Consider the following 20164-nt stretch of genomic DNA (forward strand, 5'->3'; position numbering starts at 1 on the left):
TTGACTTTTTTTCTGATAATGGTTATACACTGGAACTGCAGGTCCCACATGCCTGTCGCAAGGCTGCCCAGCCCTGATGCATAGAGAGAGACTTGAGCAAGTAGGAGAGAGCAAATAATTAGAGACTTTAGCAAAAGGCATAAAAAGAGCATGAGGTATGTTTGTCAAACTACAGTGGAAACCATTGGTTTTTGAAATGAGATCTGAGGCTTGGATTCCTTTATGCTGCCTGGAAATCAATTTAGTACGTGTGACATAGTGAAGTTCAGAAAGTTGAAGTGGTATGCCAAGAGAGCTGTGGCTTTTTGCTATTCATGATCCTTTTGGGAACCTTTCTAGGAATTTATAAGTAGCATGGCTATCCAACTAATTTAAGGTACTAAAATAGTTCATGTTGAAGTTCTCACCAGCCCAGTGTGTAGAATGATGTCGTGGGCTGCAAATTCAAAGAAGCTTTCTATTAATAAAGAATTTCAAAAGATGTTTTGGGATTTGCTGTAATTCCTGGAGATTTTCAACACGCATCTGAAAACGAATTCTGTAATGGAAAGCATTCTCAAGGATTTGCACTTCGCTCTCCCACAAAGATACACATTTTGAATGCCAGCATATCTTGGGATGTGCAGCTATCTGATTTTCTCATATATGACCACATTCAGCAGCCAGACTTGGCAGAGCCAAACTAAGATCGGTATATGGAAATGCTTCCAGATTTCATAGGTCTGTAGAAAGTAAAGTTAGAAGGGATCTTCAAAGGTCACTTGTTCCCTGCCCCATCCTTGAGCAGGATCAACTCAGGATAAATCTTTTCTGCCAGCTGCCTGTCCAGCCTGCTCCAGGGTTGGACATTGCACGGTGCCTCTAACAAAATCTAGTCGAGTGCTTCTGGGGTTTTACAGTTAAAAAGTTTTTCCATAGTTCCTTATCTTATGTGTGTATATATATACAAATATATATGTACACACATACACTTACACATGCATACACGTACGTATGCACATACACACATGAGATTATATATGTATACATAAACATGTAGTGAAAGTGTAGACCCATCACACTTCGGGTTTTTAAAAAGTCTTTTAAGAAAATAGCTGAGCAAATACAGAAAGTGGGAACACTCATAGCAGGTTCTTGAAGTGATGCAGTCTTTTATTTTCCTCATTTACCCCCTTTACCTAGGTTCTAAATTTATGATAATCGGTCTTTTGTAAGAGCATGTGGAAACTTTGCAGAGACGTATTACTGTCAGCTCTTTACACAGATCAAAAATGGTCTGTGCAGACAGGGCTTTGGAAGGGAATGCTATCTGTTTCTTCAGGAAATTAAATGCACAAATTCTTTTTGCATCCTTCCAGCTGCAATAAATAGCTGAAGGACTCAGTCTGTGGCTGTTTCTCTGAGCTTTCCCCTAATGGATCATTCAGATGAATAATTCAAAGGAAACATTTAAACTATTTCGAAGTCCACATGTTCAAAATGCACATGTTCAAAAACTGCAAAGTACATCACATCACATCCCTGTTCTGGTCATTTTCTATCAACATAAATCCACGGTCTGAACATCCTGGATCAGGAATTTGTGGGGTTTTTTTCTATGTGAGAAGTATCTGCAAAAAACCAGCTCACTTCGCCTGGCCAGTTAACATGGATAGCTTGTTACATGGAGGGTGATAGACCATACGTAGCTCTTATTTTCCTGGAGTGAGTGGTGGAAATAAAGTGAGAATGGCAGGGAACTCTGTCTCAGCTTTCTGGAGGAAGATGTTTTCTTCTTTTTTATACATTTCTGCACAGGAATGGAGGAAGATCGGATGCCATGAGAGAATGAACGGCATCTCAGCAAACTTCACTTGGCAGCTTCTCTCAGCCCACTCCTTTCCTCTGGCCGTAGGAGATCTGAGCGCGCAGGTGGTGCCCTGCAGAGAGGGCTGCCTTCCGCAGTCTTTGTAGCAAGCAGAGCTGGCTTAAGGACGGGTTTAGTATGACAGCCCCAGCAGGCAGACGTGGTAGCAGAAATCCATTGACAAGTTGAGCAGCTCAATCTGGGAAAACTCAGAGTTTGGTTCTAGTCACCTCAGCTTTTGTAATGACTGGTATGTTCTAGGTTTTAACTCTGTCAAGAGGAACTTTCAGCAGCATGAATCTTATTTGCACTTTGCTTAATCTCCTGTTTTATAATCACAGAAAAGTTCATCATTTTTTGTAAGATCCCTTAGATTAAATGTAATATTAAAATGCCATTGGTTTTAGAAAACGAATTTGTGTCTAAACTGAAGCTGATCCAAAAGCTGAATGCAACTTTTTTTTTAATTATGTTATCCTTGGCTTTTTACCTGCTTTGCACTTTTACCTGCTAATGTTTTTTTTAAAAAGGAAAACTGGCATCAGCAGTGCAGGCTAGTTGCTGAGCACCTCATGCTATACCTTATGCTTCTTGCTGGAAGTGTTTCCAGGACTACCTGTACTCTACTGGTGCTTCCCTTTGAATCGTCTCCTGGAGCAGCCAAGCACGGCAGTGGGCTCTCAGATGCACAGGGGAAGCTTCATGCTAGAGCATTCTCTCCTTTGGGTTAGAGGTGACCTCCTGAGTCAAACATTCTCCCTGTCCCTGCAGTGAAGCCAGCAGTTACCTATTCCCACCCGCTGTCCCTGGGCCCTTGGAGCTGCTGACAGCCGGCATGAGCTGCACCGGTCTGCAGTGCTCTTCAACGCACTTTGGATGGGATGCCTGGGGTGGGATGCTGGGCCAGGGATGCTGCTGGCCCAGGGATGCTGCTGGCCTAGGATCCAGGGAACATTTTTACCTGGCTTATGGTCTCTTCTGTGTACTCTCTCCCTAAGCTGTCACGTGCATAACTAAAAACTGGCATCTTTTGACTGAAAAAATCTGACTATGTATTTTGTGCATCTCTGATTTTAGGATGAAATTTTGACGGTCATCAGGAGGGTAGATGACAACTGGGCAGAAGGAATGCTGGGTGACAAGATTGGCATTTTCCCTATCCTCTATGTTGAGGTAAGTTCATGACAGGTCGTGGGTGCTGGTCTCGATGTCTTGTGGTTTTTTTGTGCCCACAAAGGCAGGATAACTTTGAAAATTCTTAAATGAGAAGGACAAAATATACCAGAATAACTGAAAAGGGAATTTTTTGCTGCTGTCCCCTAAGGCACTGTGAGGATACACTCAATTCAATTTGAAGTGGCCAGCAAAATGTATGCCCTGAACTACTGTTAAAGGCTTCCCATGTAGTGCTTCTGGTGTAATCTCCACAATACACAGGGAAAACAGGGGAGGATGATTGCAGTCGGGGTATCTTGCACACACCTGAGGAGAGGCGGGTGCTGCTGGTAGGTGGGAAGCAGTGGTGCAGGCTCAGCCGTGCTCTGAAAGCACAACCCTTTGGGGGGGGGCACTGCGCGTGTCCCCGGCCCCATCAGGAACTTGGGCAGCACCGCCTGTGTGCCCAAGGTCCCTCATTCCCTGTGCAACAGACCCATCCTTTTCCTGAGCACTGTCCTGCAGTCATTTCCACATAAGGCTTATTTCAGAGTAAATGCTGAGACTTCATATTGTCCGAGCAGACCCATTGTGCCACCTCTTCCCACTGCTGCGCACCCTCCTGCTGGTGCCCGTCCAGCTGGGTGCTGCTTGGGAGAAGGGCTGCAGCGAGCAATGGTGGCCCATGGTGGCCCCGCTGGGGATGCTCTGTTGTCCAGGTGCCAGGTAATGCCTTTGGGGAGCTTTTCTCCTTCGTGAATGAACGAGGGGTGCAAAGAATGGATGGGCACCACACATGTATGTATTTTTTCGAGGTGCTGCCACTCTGCACCCGGTGCTGAGAGCAGTATCACCCTGACTCTCCTCCCAGGCGTAGGCTGGTGCCACTCTCCAGAGTGAAGCGTCTCTTGTGCCCACAGCGGAGCCCTCCCTACTGTGTGTGGCTCTGATGCCTGCCTCCAAAATTACTTCTCCAGATTTCTTAGTTAATGATTTGAGACAAAATAGAGATAATTAGTGCCTGACTACCTAATTATTAGCTCTGACAATGACCAATTTGGAATAAACCATCATTAATATACATTGCGTTCCCACAGTTGACAAGAACAATAATATTAAAACCAGAATGTGTAGGAGCCGTTATTGGGAAACCAGCTGCCTCATATAAGTTAATGACTAGTTTTCCTCTCTTCTGAACGCGTAAGACATTTTCAGTTTGTTGTGATTAAATGAGAAAGCTGAGTTTCTCCCAAATTTCATCCTTTTTCTCTTTCTTGTCCCGGGGGAACGCGATGTTACTGTGCTGAACTTTGCTGCAGAAAGAGTGAATTGGGGACCTCTGCACAGCCAGCCACTGTTGCACCCCACCAGCTTTCCTGAGCTCTAGTTTTGCCTGCAGGCTGTAAAAGCTTGCACTGCCTACACACCATACAGCATCCTGATCCATCTCCCACCCCTAGATATCTGTTCTTAATTACTGTTCTCGTAGGGTGAAGGGCTCGAAGCCTTAGAGGAACAGCCTGTTGGGAACACGTGCAATGTTGTCTCACTGAAGTTCTCCAAGCACTATCACGTCCTGGGTGGCCACGGAGGAGCAAGAGGTAGCACTGTGCAGAGTCAGAACAGCAAAGCTGGAAGTTTCTAAAGAGATGCAAACAGCCAGGCAGCTAGCACCAGGGGAGAAGAATGCACGTAGGAATGTGTGTGTGCATGTACATTCATACACAGACACACACATATATAAAATAAATACAGCCATATACATTTATGCATATATTTATATATATATGCATCTATAAATTTGAAATCTGGAGGCTTGAAAGGCCTTTTCAAATGAGATAGTTGGGTGACATGGGCATAATACTTCTGCCGTGGTTTGTAAAGCCAAAGGGAAATGATCCTCCAGACAGAAGCATCAGCCACCTATTTCATCCATGTCCTGGTGGATGGAGGCCTTGTTCTGAATATGAGATGAGCTTATGCAACTGTTGGAGTTATACAATTATGTTGCTGTTGCCAGCTTCAGATGTTACTTGACATTAAAAATTAAGAGGAATCAGCAGGCCAAATCCCAAAGAAGTTTTGAAAAATCTCAACACCAATGTTTATAAAATAAATCCATTAAACAAGTAGTACTTGAATCTAAAACCACTCCTTGAGTCTGTCCAAGTCCATTAAGTGGTTTTCAAAATCTTGGCAAAATGTGCAGAATAAGCAAAGCTTAACTCTGCGGTAGCCTTTTGCTTGTGTGAGCCGATGGCCGAAGTACGTGGGATTTCACGTGGCATCTGAAGCTGTACGCTCTGGATGGAGTGAATTCCAGCCTGGAGCCCATCCCTAAGGGCAGGCTCTAATGTCCCCAGCTGCTCCCATGGCCCAAGCAAGAGTTCTTATGCTTGCTACAGCAGCCAGAGCATTAGAAAACAAGCCAGTCACTTCAAGGATCTTAGAGCTGAGCATCCCAGAGCTACAAATATAGAGGGGACATAATCCTTGTTGTGGCCCCACTTTGGTGAGACTTCGTCCTGGCAACGTTCTGCCATACCCCTCACACGGATGCTTGCAAGAAAGCCTTTTGCAAGTACCCTGTTACAAAGCATTTGCATGCATGAGGCACAGCAGGGTGGGAAGGGAAGGAGGAGAGTACCGCAACCCCGCTGGGGATCAGCAAATTCTTCATCAGGACCCCACTGGCCTCCCAGCACTTGGGCTTGTCAGCTGGCCCGTGTAAAAGCCTGCAGTGTCTCCCTAGGCTCCATCTGCTTTCCACCCTGTGCTTGCTGAATCTGAGAGTGGTCCACTCCCGTAAAGGATTCTGTGCCTGGGAGGGCAACTTTTAGAGTGAGACTGTGGTGTCACAAAGCAGTGGCACAAAAAACTAGTTGAAGGCATCAACATATATCTGCTTCCTGCAGTGTCTGAGGAAGTCTCAGCATTATGTGTGGTTATAGCCATATAAGTGTAACGTGGCATGGATTTTATGCTTTATTCCCTGCAAGTGTCCAGCAAGGGTGCTTGCATGCCTGCTGTGTCTGACAGCTCTCTGCAGAGAGGCTTTTTCCTGCCTCTGTAGTGTCATCTCTGTCCCAACCTCAGAGAAGCTACAATCGTATAAGGAATAAATATTTGCAGCTCACAATGGTGACTTTTACAGAATGAGTCACATACAATATGTTCTGTCAGGGAGAGTTTGCACTATTTTTTTTCTTATTTTGTTGCTGTCCTTCGTCTCCAGTAGAAGTCATTTGGGCTGATAATTTATGTTTTAATTTGTCTACAGAAAAACACAACATAATCAAATTGATTCTCAAGGTGCCTTCTGTCCTGAAATAAACATCTTATTAATAATCCGTATGGTTTGAAGTCATATTCTTGCTGGGAGGAGTTTTGGACCTCCAAGGAATTCAAACTCCTTCCTAAATTTCTTTCATTTTACTGTCTTCAAGCTAGCTCCTTCATTCTTAATAACTGCTGTTATTATCTCTGTTTGGAAGTTGTAAGCGTTGTGCTGCTGTGTGTAAAATTGAGAATAATGAAGAAGAAAGTGTGTCCTAATAGATTTAAGTGTCTGGGAATGAAATTTGAGGGCAATGGTGTGCCGAGTATTTGGAGGGACACCTCCTGCTCAGATGGGCAGGAACTGGAAATTCAAAAAGCTGAGCTGTTAGACCAAAATTTCTGACTGAAGCTCCCAGTGCAAAGAAGTATTGACGGAGATCAAGAAGCCTTATGAGTCTGTAGTAGAGCAAGGCAATTATGTTGAGCGCTACTGTGACTGTAATATCAGCAAATTACAATTGATGAAGTGCCAGCCCATTGTTATAATGTTTTATGGCAGCAGGGGCACTGAAAGCTGTGATTAAGTAATATTAGGAGTTTTAAAACTCTCTTTACAGAGCAGTGAAGCAGGGTAACGGGGATCTTCTCCTGTTCTTCACAGTCACAAGAGAAAAAGGTGGAAAGGAGGTCTAGGAGAAAGAGGGAGGAGGAGAATGGGCAGAGCCGAAGGTTTCAGCGCCTTGGAGTACAGATCCACAAGACTCCCCAGGGACTCAGGGGAAAAGAATTCTTGCAACTCAGTGTTTAAAAAGAGTTCAGCCAAAACAAAACAAACAAACAAACAAAAAAATCCAAAGTCAAACGCATTTCTTAAAGACAACAATGATTTTTCATTCCAAAATTAGCTTTGCAGAGCAGAGCACCACCTTTAACGATTTTGTGCTGTACCACTGGATCTACCAATCATCCTAAACCAGCTTAACCCATACAGGGGAACCTGAGCACATTTACCAGGATCCCAGCTGTGGTCATTGAGTAGTGTCACGGAGACCCACCTACCCAGCTGAATTTGTCCTTAGCTGTATAACTATGTACTTTGCTGAGGGTAACCTTTAGTTCGTCTGCAGAGGTATGCAAATGGCTGAGAGTTTAGTGTCTGTGTGTCTGTGTGTGTGTGTTCAGTTAATCTGATAACTTGGCAGCTCGCAGGAGGTGATCCAGGGAACCACTCTGAAGAGAGCAAAGCCTTTCCCATTGCCCAGCCTATAGACCTGCTTGACTTTGGGATTCTTCAGCATTTTCCTGGCGGTGCGGCCCCCAGTCTGGCATTCAGTCTGGATGGCAGATTTTGTATTTTTTTTCTCCATATGCAGATTCCCATCTTAACCATTTCCAAATATCCTGGAAACCCCAGGGGCAGTCATCACAGTTACATTCTTGAAAATTCAGAAGTGTGCGTGTGTGTATTTCTAGGTCGAATAGATGTTTTGACCATTTTCAACAACATCAACAAATAATTGTTGCCCTGTCCACTTCTTGTCTATGTTTTCTCTCTCCTCAATCTGTTTGGTTCCTCCCTTCACCTGCAGGACAGATGGGTCCCTATGGGACTCTCATAATGAATTCAACCTTGATGTTTGACCCATCATTTATATATGTGTGATCTCTGTGGCAGCATACTCTGCACTGTTCAGAGTATCCTTTATGAAATCCTTCCAGAAAAAAAAGGAGCATTAGACAGACATTAGACAGTAAGGTTTGTTTGGTGCCCTTTCCAAAAAGAACATATGATCTCTGTTCTTAAGGACTGTCAAAATGGTTCATTTTAGCCTTGCTAGTATCATTTAATGCTAATAAAAATGGAGGCTTTTGAAAGGTGGGTAGAAGGAAACTAATGTAGATGATTTTAGAAAAGCTGACTTACTAAATCTCAGAGGACCGAATTCATCCCAGTAGTAAGTAGGTGTAACACTAATGAGTTAAGAATTATACCCATTAACATCAGAATTGATTTTTTTTCTGGTCTCTCTCCTTTTGTGTGTCAAATAAAAATGGAATAAGAACCTTGTAAAGCTGACAATAATGTAAGCTCTAAGAAGTGTTCAGCTAATTTCTGTTGAAAAGCTTTATTGATATGCATTTTCAAATTTTGTAATTACATTGTTTTAAGACTTTCATTCCTGCACCTTCTTAGTTTCTAAAAAGTTGGTCCTACTTGTTTTGCTCTTGCATAGAATATGGTAGAATATTCCAAGATACTTTTTGGTATCAGATTTCTACGTGAAGGGAGTACAAAATACAGTTCCCATGTTTCACATTCAAACTAAAACATAAAACATGCAGAAGTTGTTTTGTAGGGCTGCAAGAGGGACCTCAGTAAGAACCTATACACCTACTACTACTTTCACATCAATCCATGAATAAAACTTACTGATTTAAAGTATTGTCACACACATACAAAGTAAAATAATTTAAAGAACTTCAAATAACTATGATGCCAATCAAGAAAACTAATGTTATTAGCACTTAGAAGGGAGAAGAAGATTAAACATACGATATATAATAATATATAATAATATGTATATTATATATATACACATTATTTTTAATCTCTGGCCCATCTTTTCTGCATAACAGCTCAATTTCTTCTTTTCCCTTTTGCTTACATAAATAAAGAACCTCTTGCTCTTTGTTTTAATTTCCTGTAAATTAATGTAAATGTAAATTAGCATGACTTTGGGCAAAAGAAAATTACTTTTTTTTTACTATTTTTTTTTTACTTTTGAGTAATTTCTTTTAAGTTTTCTGTTAATTTCTAGCATTCTTTATGAGGTGATCATTCGTGCAGGTTCTGTAAGACTTTCCTCCATCTTCAGGATACAAAATGGAGCTGCATTGTCACCTTTTGACTTAAATGCCAAGTTTCCCGTACGTTAGATTAGCTGAGCTCCTCAGCTCGGTAGACCTTTTCTAATCACTCACTCCCCTCAGGCTGTTTCTGGACAAGTCAATGCAGGATTGCTTTCTGGTTTCTGCATCGGGGATCACGTTCCTCCAAAGTTCATCTCGGGTGGGTGCCACAGAGGGGGAAGCCTGCATACAGAGGTAGGTGGGAGTGCTGTCACGTTTGAGTCATTCTCCAGCCTAGACAGTCATGAGACCTGTGGTGAGCCGCGGTGAGAGCCAGCACGTAAATTTAGACATAACCATAGGTTGTGAAAATTTGCTTTTTGGGAACTGACAGTTTTAGTTACAGGTCTTCTCTTGTTTGTCCTCCTGCCTACTTTCACAAAAATGAACTCATCATTAAGTTATTCAGATTTATATGTTATGACCAATCTTTCTATTCATCAAAACTACATCCAAACTGTTATCACCTCTTACTGTTTCAGGGACAATTGAACCAAAAATTGGCCAGCTGTCCTATTCAGGAATATCTTCCCCGCCCGCCCCCCAGTATCTGAACATCTGACTTTCCTAGATTTTATTTTGTAAAAATAACTGTCTAGGGTTATTTGTAGAAAGTTTCCAGCCCAGCCAACTTAAGCACACAGCCCTGGCAAATAAGCCCGTTTCATGAGTCTTTCAAAAGCATGTATATCATTTTCATATCTGTATGGGGCATTTTTGAAGCACTGCTTCCTACATGCCAAATATTGAAGTGCAAGTTAAGTACCTAAGTAAGATGGACTGACTTTTGCTCTTGATCTGATAAGAAGACTTTGATCTCTAGCCACAGTCCACTCAAGGACTTCCAGCACTTCCCCTCCAAAATCCTGTTTGTCATCCTTCCCAGTGCAAACTGACTGGGGACTTGCCTGCTGCATTTGGCACGTGCTGCCGCTTCCCCGTGCTATCAGCACACTGCACGACCATCAGCCCTTCCCTTTACCTCCAGCTCTCCTGAACTATGCTTGTGCTTGAATACATGTTTTCCAGTCCTGGGTGAAACTCTGTCGTTTCTGTTATTTTTACACTGACTTTTGGTTTCTGCCTCAAAGTTGATGTTCTCCTGTTATGGCACTGGGGTTGCTTTTGTTACAAAACAAGCACTAGTGGTGACCCCCCAGCTTCCCTGGACAGAAAGAAAATGTCTTCACAAACTGTTGCGTCTCTACTTGATATTTTCCTTCATTTTAGTGTTTCCTTTCTCTTTACTGCCCTTTCGTCCTTTTTTCCACTCCTTTTTTTAAACTTCTAAATTTGCAATTGGATGGTGAGTGAAGAGACATTTGCCAACGTGCAGTCCTACTGGCAAGTCACACCAAGAAGCAGCAGCAGCAACAGAACAGCGGTTCTGCCCTCAGTAGCACTTTTGAGCTGGGAAATACTCTTCCAAATCCTTTGCGAGACCTTGCAGGTCTCTAGGTACCGTTCATCTGACCAACAGATAGATTTCTACACCTGAGCCAATTGTCTGGATTCCCCCTTACCATCGAGAGAGACAGCTGGGTGCTCGTAGGGAGAGAAATAGGCATTGCTGCTTAACGGAGACATCTAAAACATGTCAGATGAGCCTGCTTGTAGAAGACCCTGCTTCTCTTCATCAATTAGGAAGGGAAGGCAAGGCTGCCATCTCCAGCCTAAGGGAGGGGGAACTACTCCTTGTATCCTGTGGTTGCTCAGGCTGTGAATCTGTGCTCTGCATGGTGTGAAAGGGAAAGGCCCACAATGCTCATTGCACATAAAACCTGCCATTTCACCAGCAAAGAGTATCTATGTTCAAGTCAGTTCTTTGATGACATAGGCAATATTTATCAATTTCCAAAAGTGCCCAACTGTCATATACCTATCAATGTTTGTTCTGATTTTGCTAGGGAACCTTAAAACTTCTGTGTCTTTCAGAAGCAACAAGGTGCCCTGAATGAATAAGCTTTTGTCAATGCTTAGACACAGGTACAGCAAATCTTGGGGAGGCTTAGGTGCACTCTTTACTACCCATTACTTCCTTATTCTTCTCCTGGGATATCTGAGACCTGCCATGGGTGTTGAGGAAGTCTCTTCCACAAAAAAAAAAAAAAAGGTAGATGTTCATGTGGTCCTGCAATGTTTCAAGTGGAAAGATACCTCAGGCAAAGCATCAGTCCCTTTGGCCTTGTATCTACTCAGACGGACCAACTAAATAAATAGCACATTACTTACGGTTTGCTTTTGCCTGTGCAATTGGCAACAAACGATTTGGACTTCCCAGCGGTGCTCAGCAATAGCACACAACCATTGGAGTGAAATGTTTCAGCAATGGCGCAGATTTCCGAGGGCTAGAAATTAGCATTCCCCATTGAGCGTACCCGCTATCCCAGGGCCCTGGGGCAGCTCTAGAGCACATCATCAGTAATCTGCTCTCTCTAGAGGAGGCACGAGAACAGGGCTTTTGTCTTTTCCAGCCATTGATCACCTCTGACAGCTTCTAAAGATTGCTTCAGCACTGCTGAATTCCTGGGATCTTTTTCCTTTTGAAAAGAAAGTATCTTTCAGTCTCACTTACCTAGAGCTAATGCATGAATGTATATTAAGAAGCTATATGTCAAGAGATACACAATTTGTCTAGCAGTTAATTAAAAACAAAATCCTAAAGGATTTCATTATTTCTCACACAGGCATTCTTCATTTTGTTTCCTAGTGTCCTTGTTAGTGTATGTTGCACATCTTAATTAGCTTCCTTCTTGGGGAGCTTTCCTGGTGCCATAAAACCCTGGGCGTGGAGATCTTCAATCCAAATGTAGCCACAGAAGGAGGATGTGAGGGTTTTGGGAGGTGCCCCTGCAAATTGATTGTCTTCTCTGCTCCTTTGCTGGTGGCCACAGCCCTCTGAGCAGAGGGCAAAATATTTCCGTGTGTCAGCCACAGCACTGGTGCTGGGAGTGCCAAAGAAAAGTGAGTCCAGTATTAAAATCCCAGCCTGTGAAAAGACCTGGAGGGGGTGGAAGCACACATTGTCCTTTGCTGTGCCTGTGGTGGGTGGGATGACCTCCATCAGAGGGAGAGCATGGGCAGTTGGTGTCAGTGACACCGTAAATGATTTCCCAGGGAGCCCCCTCTGGTCTCTGTTTTCAGAAGATAGCATGTTACATAAATATTATTCTGCCATGGCAAAGAGTCACAAAATGTGGTTAAGCTTGATCCTTTAAGCTTTCAAAGAGGAGTAGTTTCAAGAATAATAGTTTCCTGATAGGATGAAGCTATGAACTGTTTTTACTGCTTTCCTTACTTCTTAGTGTGGCAGCCCCTGGAATGGTCAAACTGTCTTTATTCTCAGCACAAAGAGACCCGGGAGTGCATGTGTGCGCTGAATGCATGCTTCAAACAACAAAAATAACATGTGAAGTTGATTTTTAGCCTAAAAATGTCATTAGCTATGCCAAAACCAGATGTTTGAGTTAAGTCTGAAATCCCCTAACATTTTGTTAGGTGTTAGAGCTGAACATTGAGAAAACCAAGTTCAAAGACTAGAGGAGGAATCAGTACAAGCAAATTAAAAACAAAAATCAGAAACAGGGGGGATAGTTGGAATTAATGTGGAGGTCTCCATCTTTTCCAGATTTTCTCTAGAACACAGGATTCTTGAAGGCTCACCCCTTTGTGTTTAGTCTATCCTGTAGAAGAAATTACATACAAGTCCTTGGTTTTGCTTACTTTGTTTCTTTACAAAGTAGACCAGTCATTGTTTATTTTATGTTCTGCTGCACCATTTTTGGGTGTGATACTGGTGTTATTTTAATCTGACAAAAGCAAGGGCTGCTGCCAAAGGCATTGTCCTGCTTTTGCCTCGTCTGTGACAACACTTTCCTTCTGCCTTTCTTGTTCCAGGACTACCAGACATGTGGCTGCATGCTGAGATGGATCAGGGAACTCACCCTGTTGAAAGCTACTCATTTAAGTTGTCACTGCTTTTTGGCTTTCCAGTCATATCTGTTCCATCATCCCATTTACTGCATAGCCACGTGAACATCTGTGCTGATACAGGGCACAAAGTGGGAAGATGGGAAAGGAGGGCATGTGGCATCTTACACTCACTGCAGGAAAACATGACTAGGGCAGCAACCCTCTCCCACAGATACTCCGCAGGTGATGCTGCCATTGAACTGCACTCTAAGCCATCACGTCAAAACGGTGAGGTGAGGAACATGGGACTCTGTGCAAGCAATCTCCTCTACCTCTTGGTTGTCCCTCAATTTATCTAATTATTTTATTAAGCTATAATTTTATGACAAAGCAGCACTAGGTACTCCATAAATGAGGTTAATAATATTAGCCTTGGTTTAAGTAAAGCTGAAGTGTATGTCCTGCTCTAAATCTGACTTTGAAGTCTTCCGATCTGTTTAGACACAATTGAATCAAATTGACAGGAAATTTCATGAGAGAGGTTTCCGTAATAGAATTTTTCCATAACAGAGTTTTTCTGGAAACCTTGGGAGAAAGCAGGAGAGGCGCCAGAGCATTCAGGCAGCAGTGGATTCACAGTGGAGATATTCTCCTCTTGCCTTGTGGCTAAGGGGAGGGCACTGAGGGAAGAGGCAGCTCTGCCTTGTGTTACTGTTTCTCAAGAAGAAAGCAATCTTACAGAAGAAGGGAGAGCACTCCTGGTTCAAGCCCTGTCCACCTTGCTGTTCGTGGGGAAAGTAAAGATCAGTGTCACATTTCTTGATCGTCATCTCCTTGATCCCTTTTCTCTGATCTGCTTCTATGTCAGCAGCAGAGTAAGGAATTTACAAGCATGTTTTCCTCTTGTGTCCTTTTTCTTTTCTTTTCCTAGCCCAGGAGGAAGGACTGTGTGTCTTCCCTTTGAGGGCAGAAATAATGGCCTCAACATCTTCTCTGCTTGCTCCAGTCTAGTACTTAGAGAGATATGCTCATTTCCAGCCAAAGCCTTTTCCTTCCATAGATGCATTGCTCAGGAGAGAGAAGTGTGGTTGTATTGATTTGGTGGCCTGTTTTTCCCCTCACTCAATATATGAATTATTGGGGTGGAAGGACAGCTATAGAGATACACCACCTAGAGGTGGTACAACCTAGGTTTTGTCGTACAGAGGTCCCTGATGGCACAAGAGCACTGCTGAGGGCTAAGTTTAAGGTCATAGCAAAGACAGGTCCACACCACTCCATCTGTCTGCTTTTGCACAGAGCAACTTTCAGTCAACACATACCTGAGGTTTTGGAGCAGTACACGGGCAGAGTTTTGTGTGTTACTGTTCCCATTTGGTCATTGGCTAAAGAGGGATCAATGTGCATTCATGGCAAGTAATAAAGACATGGGAATCACATCCTGGCTCCATTCATCCATGTGGCTGTCAGTCCTACCTAGTCTTTGGCCAACCTGATTGCTGAGCATTCACAAAGATCAAACTGTCATCATCTCGTATCCTGATTATGGCTACATCCTTTTTGCATCCTTAACAAATGCAGACCTGCCTCATTCATGACCATCCAGATTGCTCATCGGCTGCCACTTCTTTCTTTCTCTCTGAAGGCCTTTTCTATCCTGTAGAGCACATACAACTTGCCCTTACTTGCAAACCTGTGATTATTCGGTTCTCTCTCTACCGATCATCTTTTATTTACTACTGAAAGATCAATCTTCGTCTTTGATCCACTAGCAATGCCAATCACTTTGTCAGTTTTCAAATTCTGATTTTCTTCCATAGTGCTCTGTTCCTCATTATTGTGACTAATGCTTCAAAAACATCTGGACAGCTGCATCAGCATCGCTCCTCTGGACTCCTCTCTAAAATTGTTCTTGGCTGTGATGCCTACAGAAGATTTATGGTGTGCAAAATCCTCTGTCCATCTTGCTGATAAGACTGTCTCATTGTATATTTTGTCTCTATCTATATATTGCCTCTTGTCCTCATCTTAAATCGTACTTTCTTTGGGCCAAGAGCTGTCTTCTTGCACTATGTTTACGTAGCACTTCTCACAATGGAGTTCTGAGCCATGGTGGGAGCCCTTCAGCATTTAATGGCGAAAATAATAAAAGTATTATTAACAAATGTCTCTGTGTGACTGCAGACTGTCGCATGGTGTGACCACAGTTTGCAAAAATTCAGCTTCCTCAGGACAACTTTTCTCTCTGCCTACAGAATTTAGGTGCAACCTAAGGCAGTCCATTTTCAGAAAGGAATGTGTTAGGAAAATATTTGAGCTTGAGTAATTCCACAAACAGGAAAAAAAAAGTGTTCTGCACTTTCAGAAAGATTTCCTACTGTGCAGATTTTTTGCTAGCCCATTAATTTTGCCATCTCAGAACTCAAACAGGATGGCCTAGAGCAGTGGTTTTCCAAATTCCTTCCAGTTGTAGCATACTAACATAAACAGGATTTGCATATGGATGTCATAAAAGTGACTAATGCCGGCAGTCATCATACTTTATTGCACTAATGTGACACATGTGCCTGAGCATCCTAAGAGATCTGCTCAGAGCTCATTGGTGCTGAAGAAATGGCCCACCTCTTATCTAGCAGTGACACCCACAGCAGAGCAGGCTTTGACAGAAGCCAGAGCATGAATCCAGCTTTAGATGAGCGTACGAGAGGGAAGGGTACTAGCTGCTTCACTGCATGACTCAACGGTGCCGGGTACATGTCCTTTACCCTAAACCAGAAATCAAACTCAGGAAGTTGAACAAACAGCATTTTCTAGTTTGATAGCCAGAAAGTTCAATGAACTCCTTGACTGCAGCTGTTGGCAAGTCAGTGGAGAGACATCTGACTCTGACCTCGGCCTTGTACCCAATCATATTTTAACATCTCAGATCTCTGAAGAAGGCTGCAAATGGTTCCTCTGGGCGAGGGGCAGTCAGTCATGCCGTGAGTGTGAGGCTGAATGCTGCCATTTTCAGTGAAGAATTTGCAGGGTCGAGGGAATTCGTCACAGTTCAGCCTTGTCAGATTTTTCTTCCACAAGATGAGGGGGGAGGGTTGTGAACCCAATTACATCATCGTATAGCACAGAAAACACGTTTTCATGTCTTACAGACTGGCTTTCAGAGCCTTCAGTTACCAGTCAGGCTTCCTACACTACTGAGATGTGCATGATTATGCCATGTGCGACAGCCACTGCTTCCTAATGCCATCCCAATCTGTTGTCCACCTTTTAACAAATATGGCAGACGTATAAAGGTCTCCAAGGTAAGACAGCCTCCTGTAAAAATTGTTTAAAAATACCTGGTCACTGCACAGAGTGAAGAAGGATGCAAAGTAGTGGTGTCACTGAGGGAAAGGAGATCTGTGCTGTTGTACCAGGCATCAGCACATCTGTGCGGGCAGGAGGTACTTTAAAGGTGCAGGTAATTTCAAGCAGAGTGTACACTGTAATAGCCACAGTATAGGGTAACTACGAGACACAAACTCAGGCTGGCAAGTTATGTGTCTCTCAGAACAACTCCTTTTCTTTTGTCGATGTGCATAGGTAAGAAGGCCTGTCTCCTTGTCGTGCAAAGGATCCGTGTATCCTGGTGTGCTGCTGCCCATCCCAAACATGGGTAGTTCATCTCTCATTTCAGAGAAACATCTCAGAACTGTCCCTCTAGGGAGTCATCAGGTGCTTGGGTAAAACAGCAGCACATCATGTCCTCACCCATATTTTCACCCCGACTGGCAAATAGTGAACCCAAAGCCTGGACACAGCTCTCCAATGATGCAGCGGCTTTCGTGACTGCTGGCTGACATCCTTTGATGTTGGCTGCTCCCAGTGCAACACGCAGTGTGACCCCAGAGCTGGTGCTGCAACTCTCCCCCACAGCCAGCAACCTTGCTTTGTAGCCAGTTGTAGAAGGAGCTCCACGCACACAGTATCTAACTATGGATCCCCATGAGACGTTATTCTTTTGCAAATACCCTGTACCACAGCCAGCAATGCTTTTCTGTCTTGTATCTGGGAAGCAAGATCCAGAAGAGTTTGTAGTCAAAAATGTCTCTTTCCTATATATAGTACACACAGGGCAAAGGCTGTTTATCACAACCCTTTAGTGCTAATGTCTGCTTGAAGTGTGTATACCTTGGTTCCTTTTACAAGCAATTGAACCAAAACATTTTCTTGGCATTTGCTTTCATTCTTCATTTCACTGCTTTATCAGAGATAGAGACAGCAGTACATTTATTTGTGTGCGATTCCCCACAGGTAGTCTTCAGTTGCAGCACATAAAACTTAATTTTCCCCAATTGCATGAGATTTCTTATTCTACACGAAGTTGTAAATCACCGCAACAAAGACTCCTTGCTTGCTCAGTGTAGGCAAAGCCTTGCAGTACTTGAAAAATTACTTTGGCTTTCCCATGTGCTTCTTGTGCTGATTCCAAGAGCTTCCAAGAGCTTCACAGATTTATCCAACTTCATGCTTTCTGCAGATAACATTGATGATGTGAGGGGCACGTAGGCCTTGTTCTCATTGTCCACCAGAACACTTTTGTTATCAAATTCAGAAAGGACTTCAGCAAATATATATATTTTGTTTCTTTCATCCCTATCCTTTATTACATTAAGTTGGAAGCAAGTGTTTTCCTTAAAAAAAGCCATGGTATTGTTGCTTCCTTCACACAACCCTGAACATTACAAAAACAGTATTTTCAAGAACAATATTTCCAGGAGCAAATCTCAGAGAATGAGCAAAAGGGCATGATGTCATGTCCAGTAGCATGTGCGTACAGTGCAGCTATCAAGAAGGCAAAGGTCTGCGCAACAACATAAGCATGGTATTACCTGGTTCACAATCTCATTTATAATTACTTGGGGTCACACACCATAGTTTGGAAGCCATTTGCTTTGAGACTCCCAGGCTTGATGTGTGCATTGACTCTGAAGAGATCCTCTGCCTTAGTTGGTGGTATTTGACTTGTCAGTTTTCAGTTAATTCAAAATTTTATGGGTATTGTTGATCACCCAAGTAAACAGTAGCACCAGGAGCCTTGTGGAACATTAAGGAAGGAGGTAGAAAGTTGCCAGAAAACTCTGAAAACATGAAACTTGGCTCTTTTTAAGGCACACAGGCTCTGCAGGTATTGCTTAGAGATCACTTGTGATCCACACAGCTCTGCTCCAGGAACTGCAGTGTCTTTCGTAGCCCATGGTGAAGATTTGAGGTACAGCTGGCTAAAAGTGAAAGTTTCTTCAAGTGAAGGGATTTCTAGATTTCAGCATAAATCTACTTCAGAGGGCTTCCCTTCCTGGCAGTAACAGTAAAGGGCTCATACAGCTGCCAGGCACCAGCAAGCCATGAGGACTACATCTGAACAGCTTCTGAAAGCCTCCTGAGTCCATCTTAGTCTCCTGTCCAGGCTACTGCCCAGCATAAGGCTGATCACACTTCTCCTGCCAGCACCAGCGTCTTCTGTCATTGTGCAGGTAGGCACCTGGACTCAGAGAGAGAGTCACAGAGGTTTTCCTTTTAACAAGAACAAGAGTGAGAGAGACTCGGCATAGCTAGAAAGCTGGTGGCTTTCTACTAGGAAAGGGGCAGTGTTGTTCTAGGTCTCCCATGGCTGTTCCTCAATGCAGGGACTTTGAGCCAGGAGTCCAGGTACCTGGGTGAACTCCCAGACCACTCTAGCCTTGGTCATTTCTGTATCTTAGCTGAGAAACATCACCTGAGAAACGGTTTCCTGATGGACATCTTGTCAAAACCAGCATGGTCCTGGGAAGTACTTTGGTTCCGATGAGTTTCATTTTTTGATGAAAAAAAATAGTTCGTCAGTAAGCTCCTCACAAGCTCCCACAGGGACTCTTCTGGTACTGAAATTGGTGCCAGATGGGCACCAGTCCCTCCACTGTTGAAGGCAGTTGGAGTTTTGCCACTGACTTCAAAAGAATTAGGATCAAGCCCATGAATTCATGACTGCACTTTTTATTTAGCTTTCTGAATAATTTATAAGTGAAAATAGGCTGGATTCTCCCACTCCTTCTGATGTTGAGTAAAGCTGTATTTGGTTACATTTCTTGCTTTCAAAGGAGCTTTGGTGCAGTTATGAGCGTCTCATTATGAAAAAGGGTGTCCACAGGGGACAGATAGGAAGAAAAGAGGAGGAAATCCTTAGGCACATTGAAGGCGCGCAACAGATCTGAAATTCAGAGATGACAGATCAGAGTAAGATAGTCCTTATACTTGGAGCTGAAGGCTAGATAGCTAGAATTGTTTCAGGGAGTGGAGAGGGATGCAGAAAGCACACTTCTTTTTGGTGAGCTAATCTATTTTTAATGCCTTTGCATTTAGTTTTATTTTCTTTCTTTTCAGCAATTTGGGCATTAGTTTCCATAAGGTTACTCGCTGCGCTTTGCTCCTGAGCAGACTTTGCAGCAGACTGCACATTTTTCTGGGATTCACCAAGCCATGTGTTTGTTCTCCATCACTGCGAGCCATTTTCCGTCTTAAAACTGTTTGGAAAAAAGGGAAAGAAAAAAAAATTCCCAGTTCACCACCCAAGGCTTAGTGTTTACTTCTGCTGCACGCATCATTTATTTTCATTCTGCAAGATCATGATGACACGCTCGTCCAAGCACATGCTGTTCTAATATGCTACATTCCTTCGGCCTCTCAGTGCATTAGAAGTGACATTGCTGCTAAATGAGAAAGATCTTGTAAGACAGGGAAATAGATTGCTAAGTACCGCTGTCTTTCAGGGAACCATGTTGTAGACAAAAATGATTGACTTGCTTTTTCTAGACTATACATAATTGTGTGCATGTATGACCCTTATTAGGAAGGCTATCTGCTGTATGGTTTTAGGGACTTCCTTCCTTGAGAACATGCTAACATATTTAGCAGCCTTTTGGAGAAGAGAATGAGACATATGCCTCAGCCTATGACTGGAGGAACAGGACACTTGAAGTTTGAGATGCGTCCTAGCAAAGTATTTCTGCAGCTATCGCTCCGTGTGAATGAGTATAAGCAAGCGCG

The 20164-nt window shown here is 43.2% G+C and overlaps 1 protein-coding gene across 1 annotated transcript in view; it reads left to right on the plus strand.

The window, feature by feature from the left end:
• Window positions 1–20164, plus strand: part of SH3RF3 (SH3 domain containing ring finger 3) — a 253550-nt gene that overhangs the window by 164100 nt on the left and 69286 nt on the right. Inside the window, exon 3 of the mRNA XM_087759057.1 lies at window positions 2924–3019. Within this exon, the coding sequence (XP_087615183.1) occupies window positions 2924–3019 (96 nt within the window). The remainder of the gene's footprint in view (window positions 1–2923; window positions 3020–20164) is intronic.

The sequence above is a fragment of the Nipponia nippon genome, unplaced genomic scaffold (assembly GCF_047370975.1).
Source record: "Nipponia nippon isolate SJK-2023a ecotype South Korea unplaced genomic scaffold, ASM4737097v1 scaffold_2, whole genome shotgun sequence".
NCBI lineage: Eukaryota > Metazoa > Chordata > Aves > Pelecaniformes > Threskiornithidae > Nipponia > Nipponia nippon.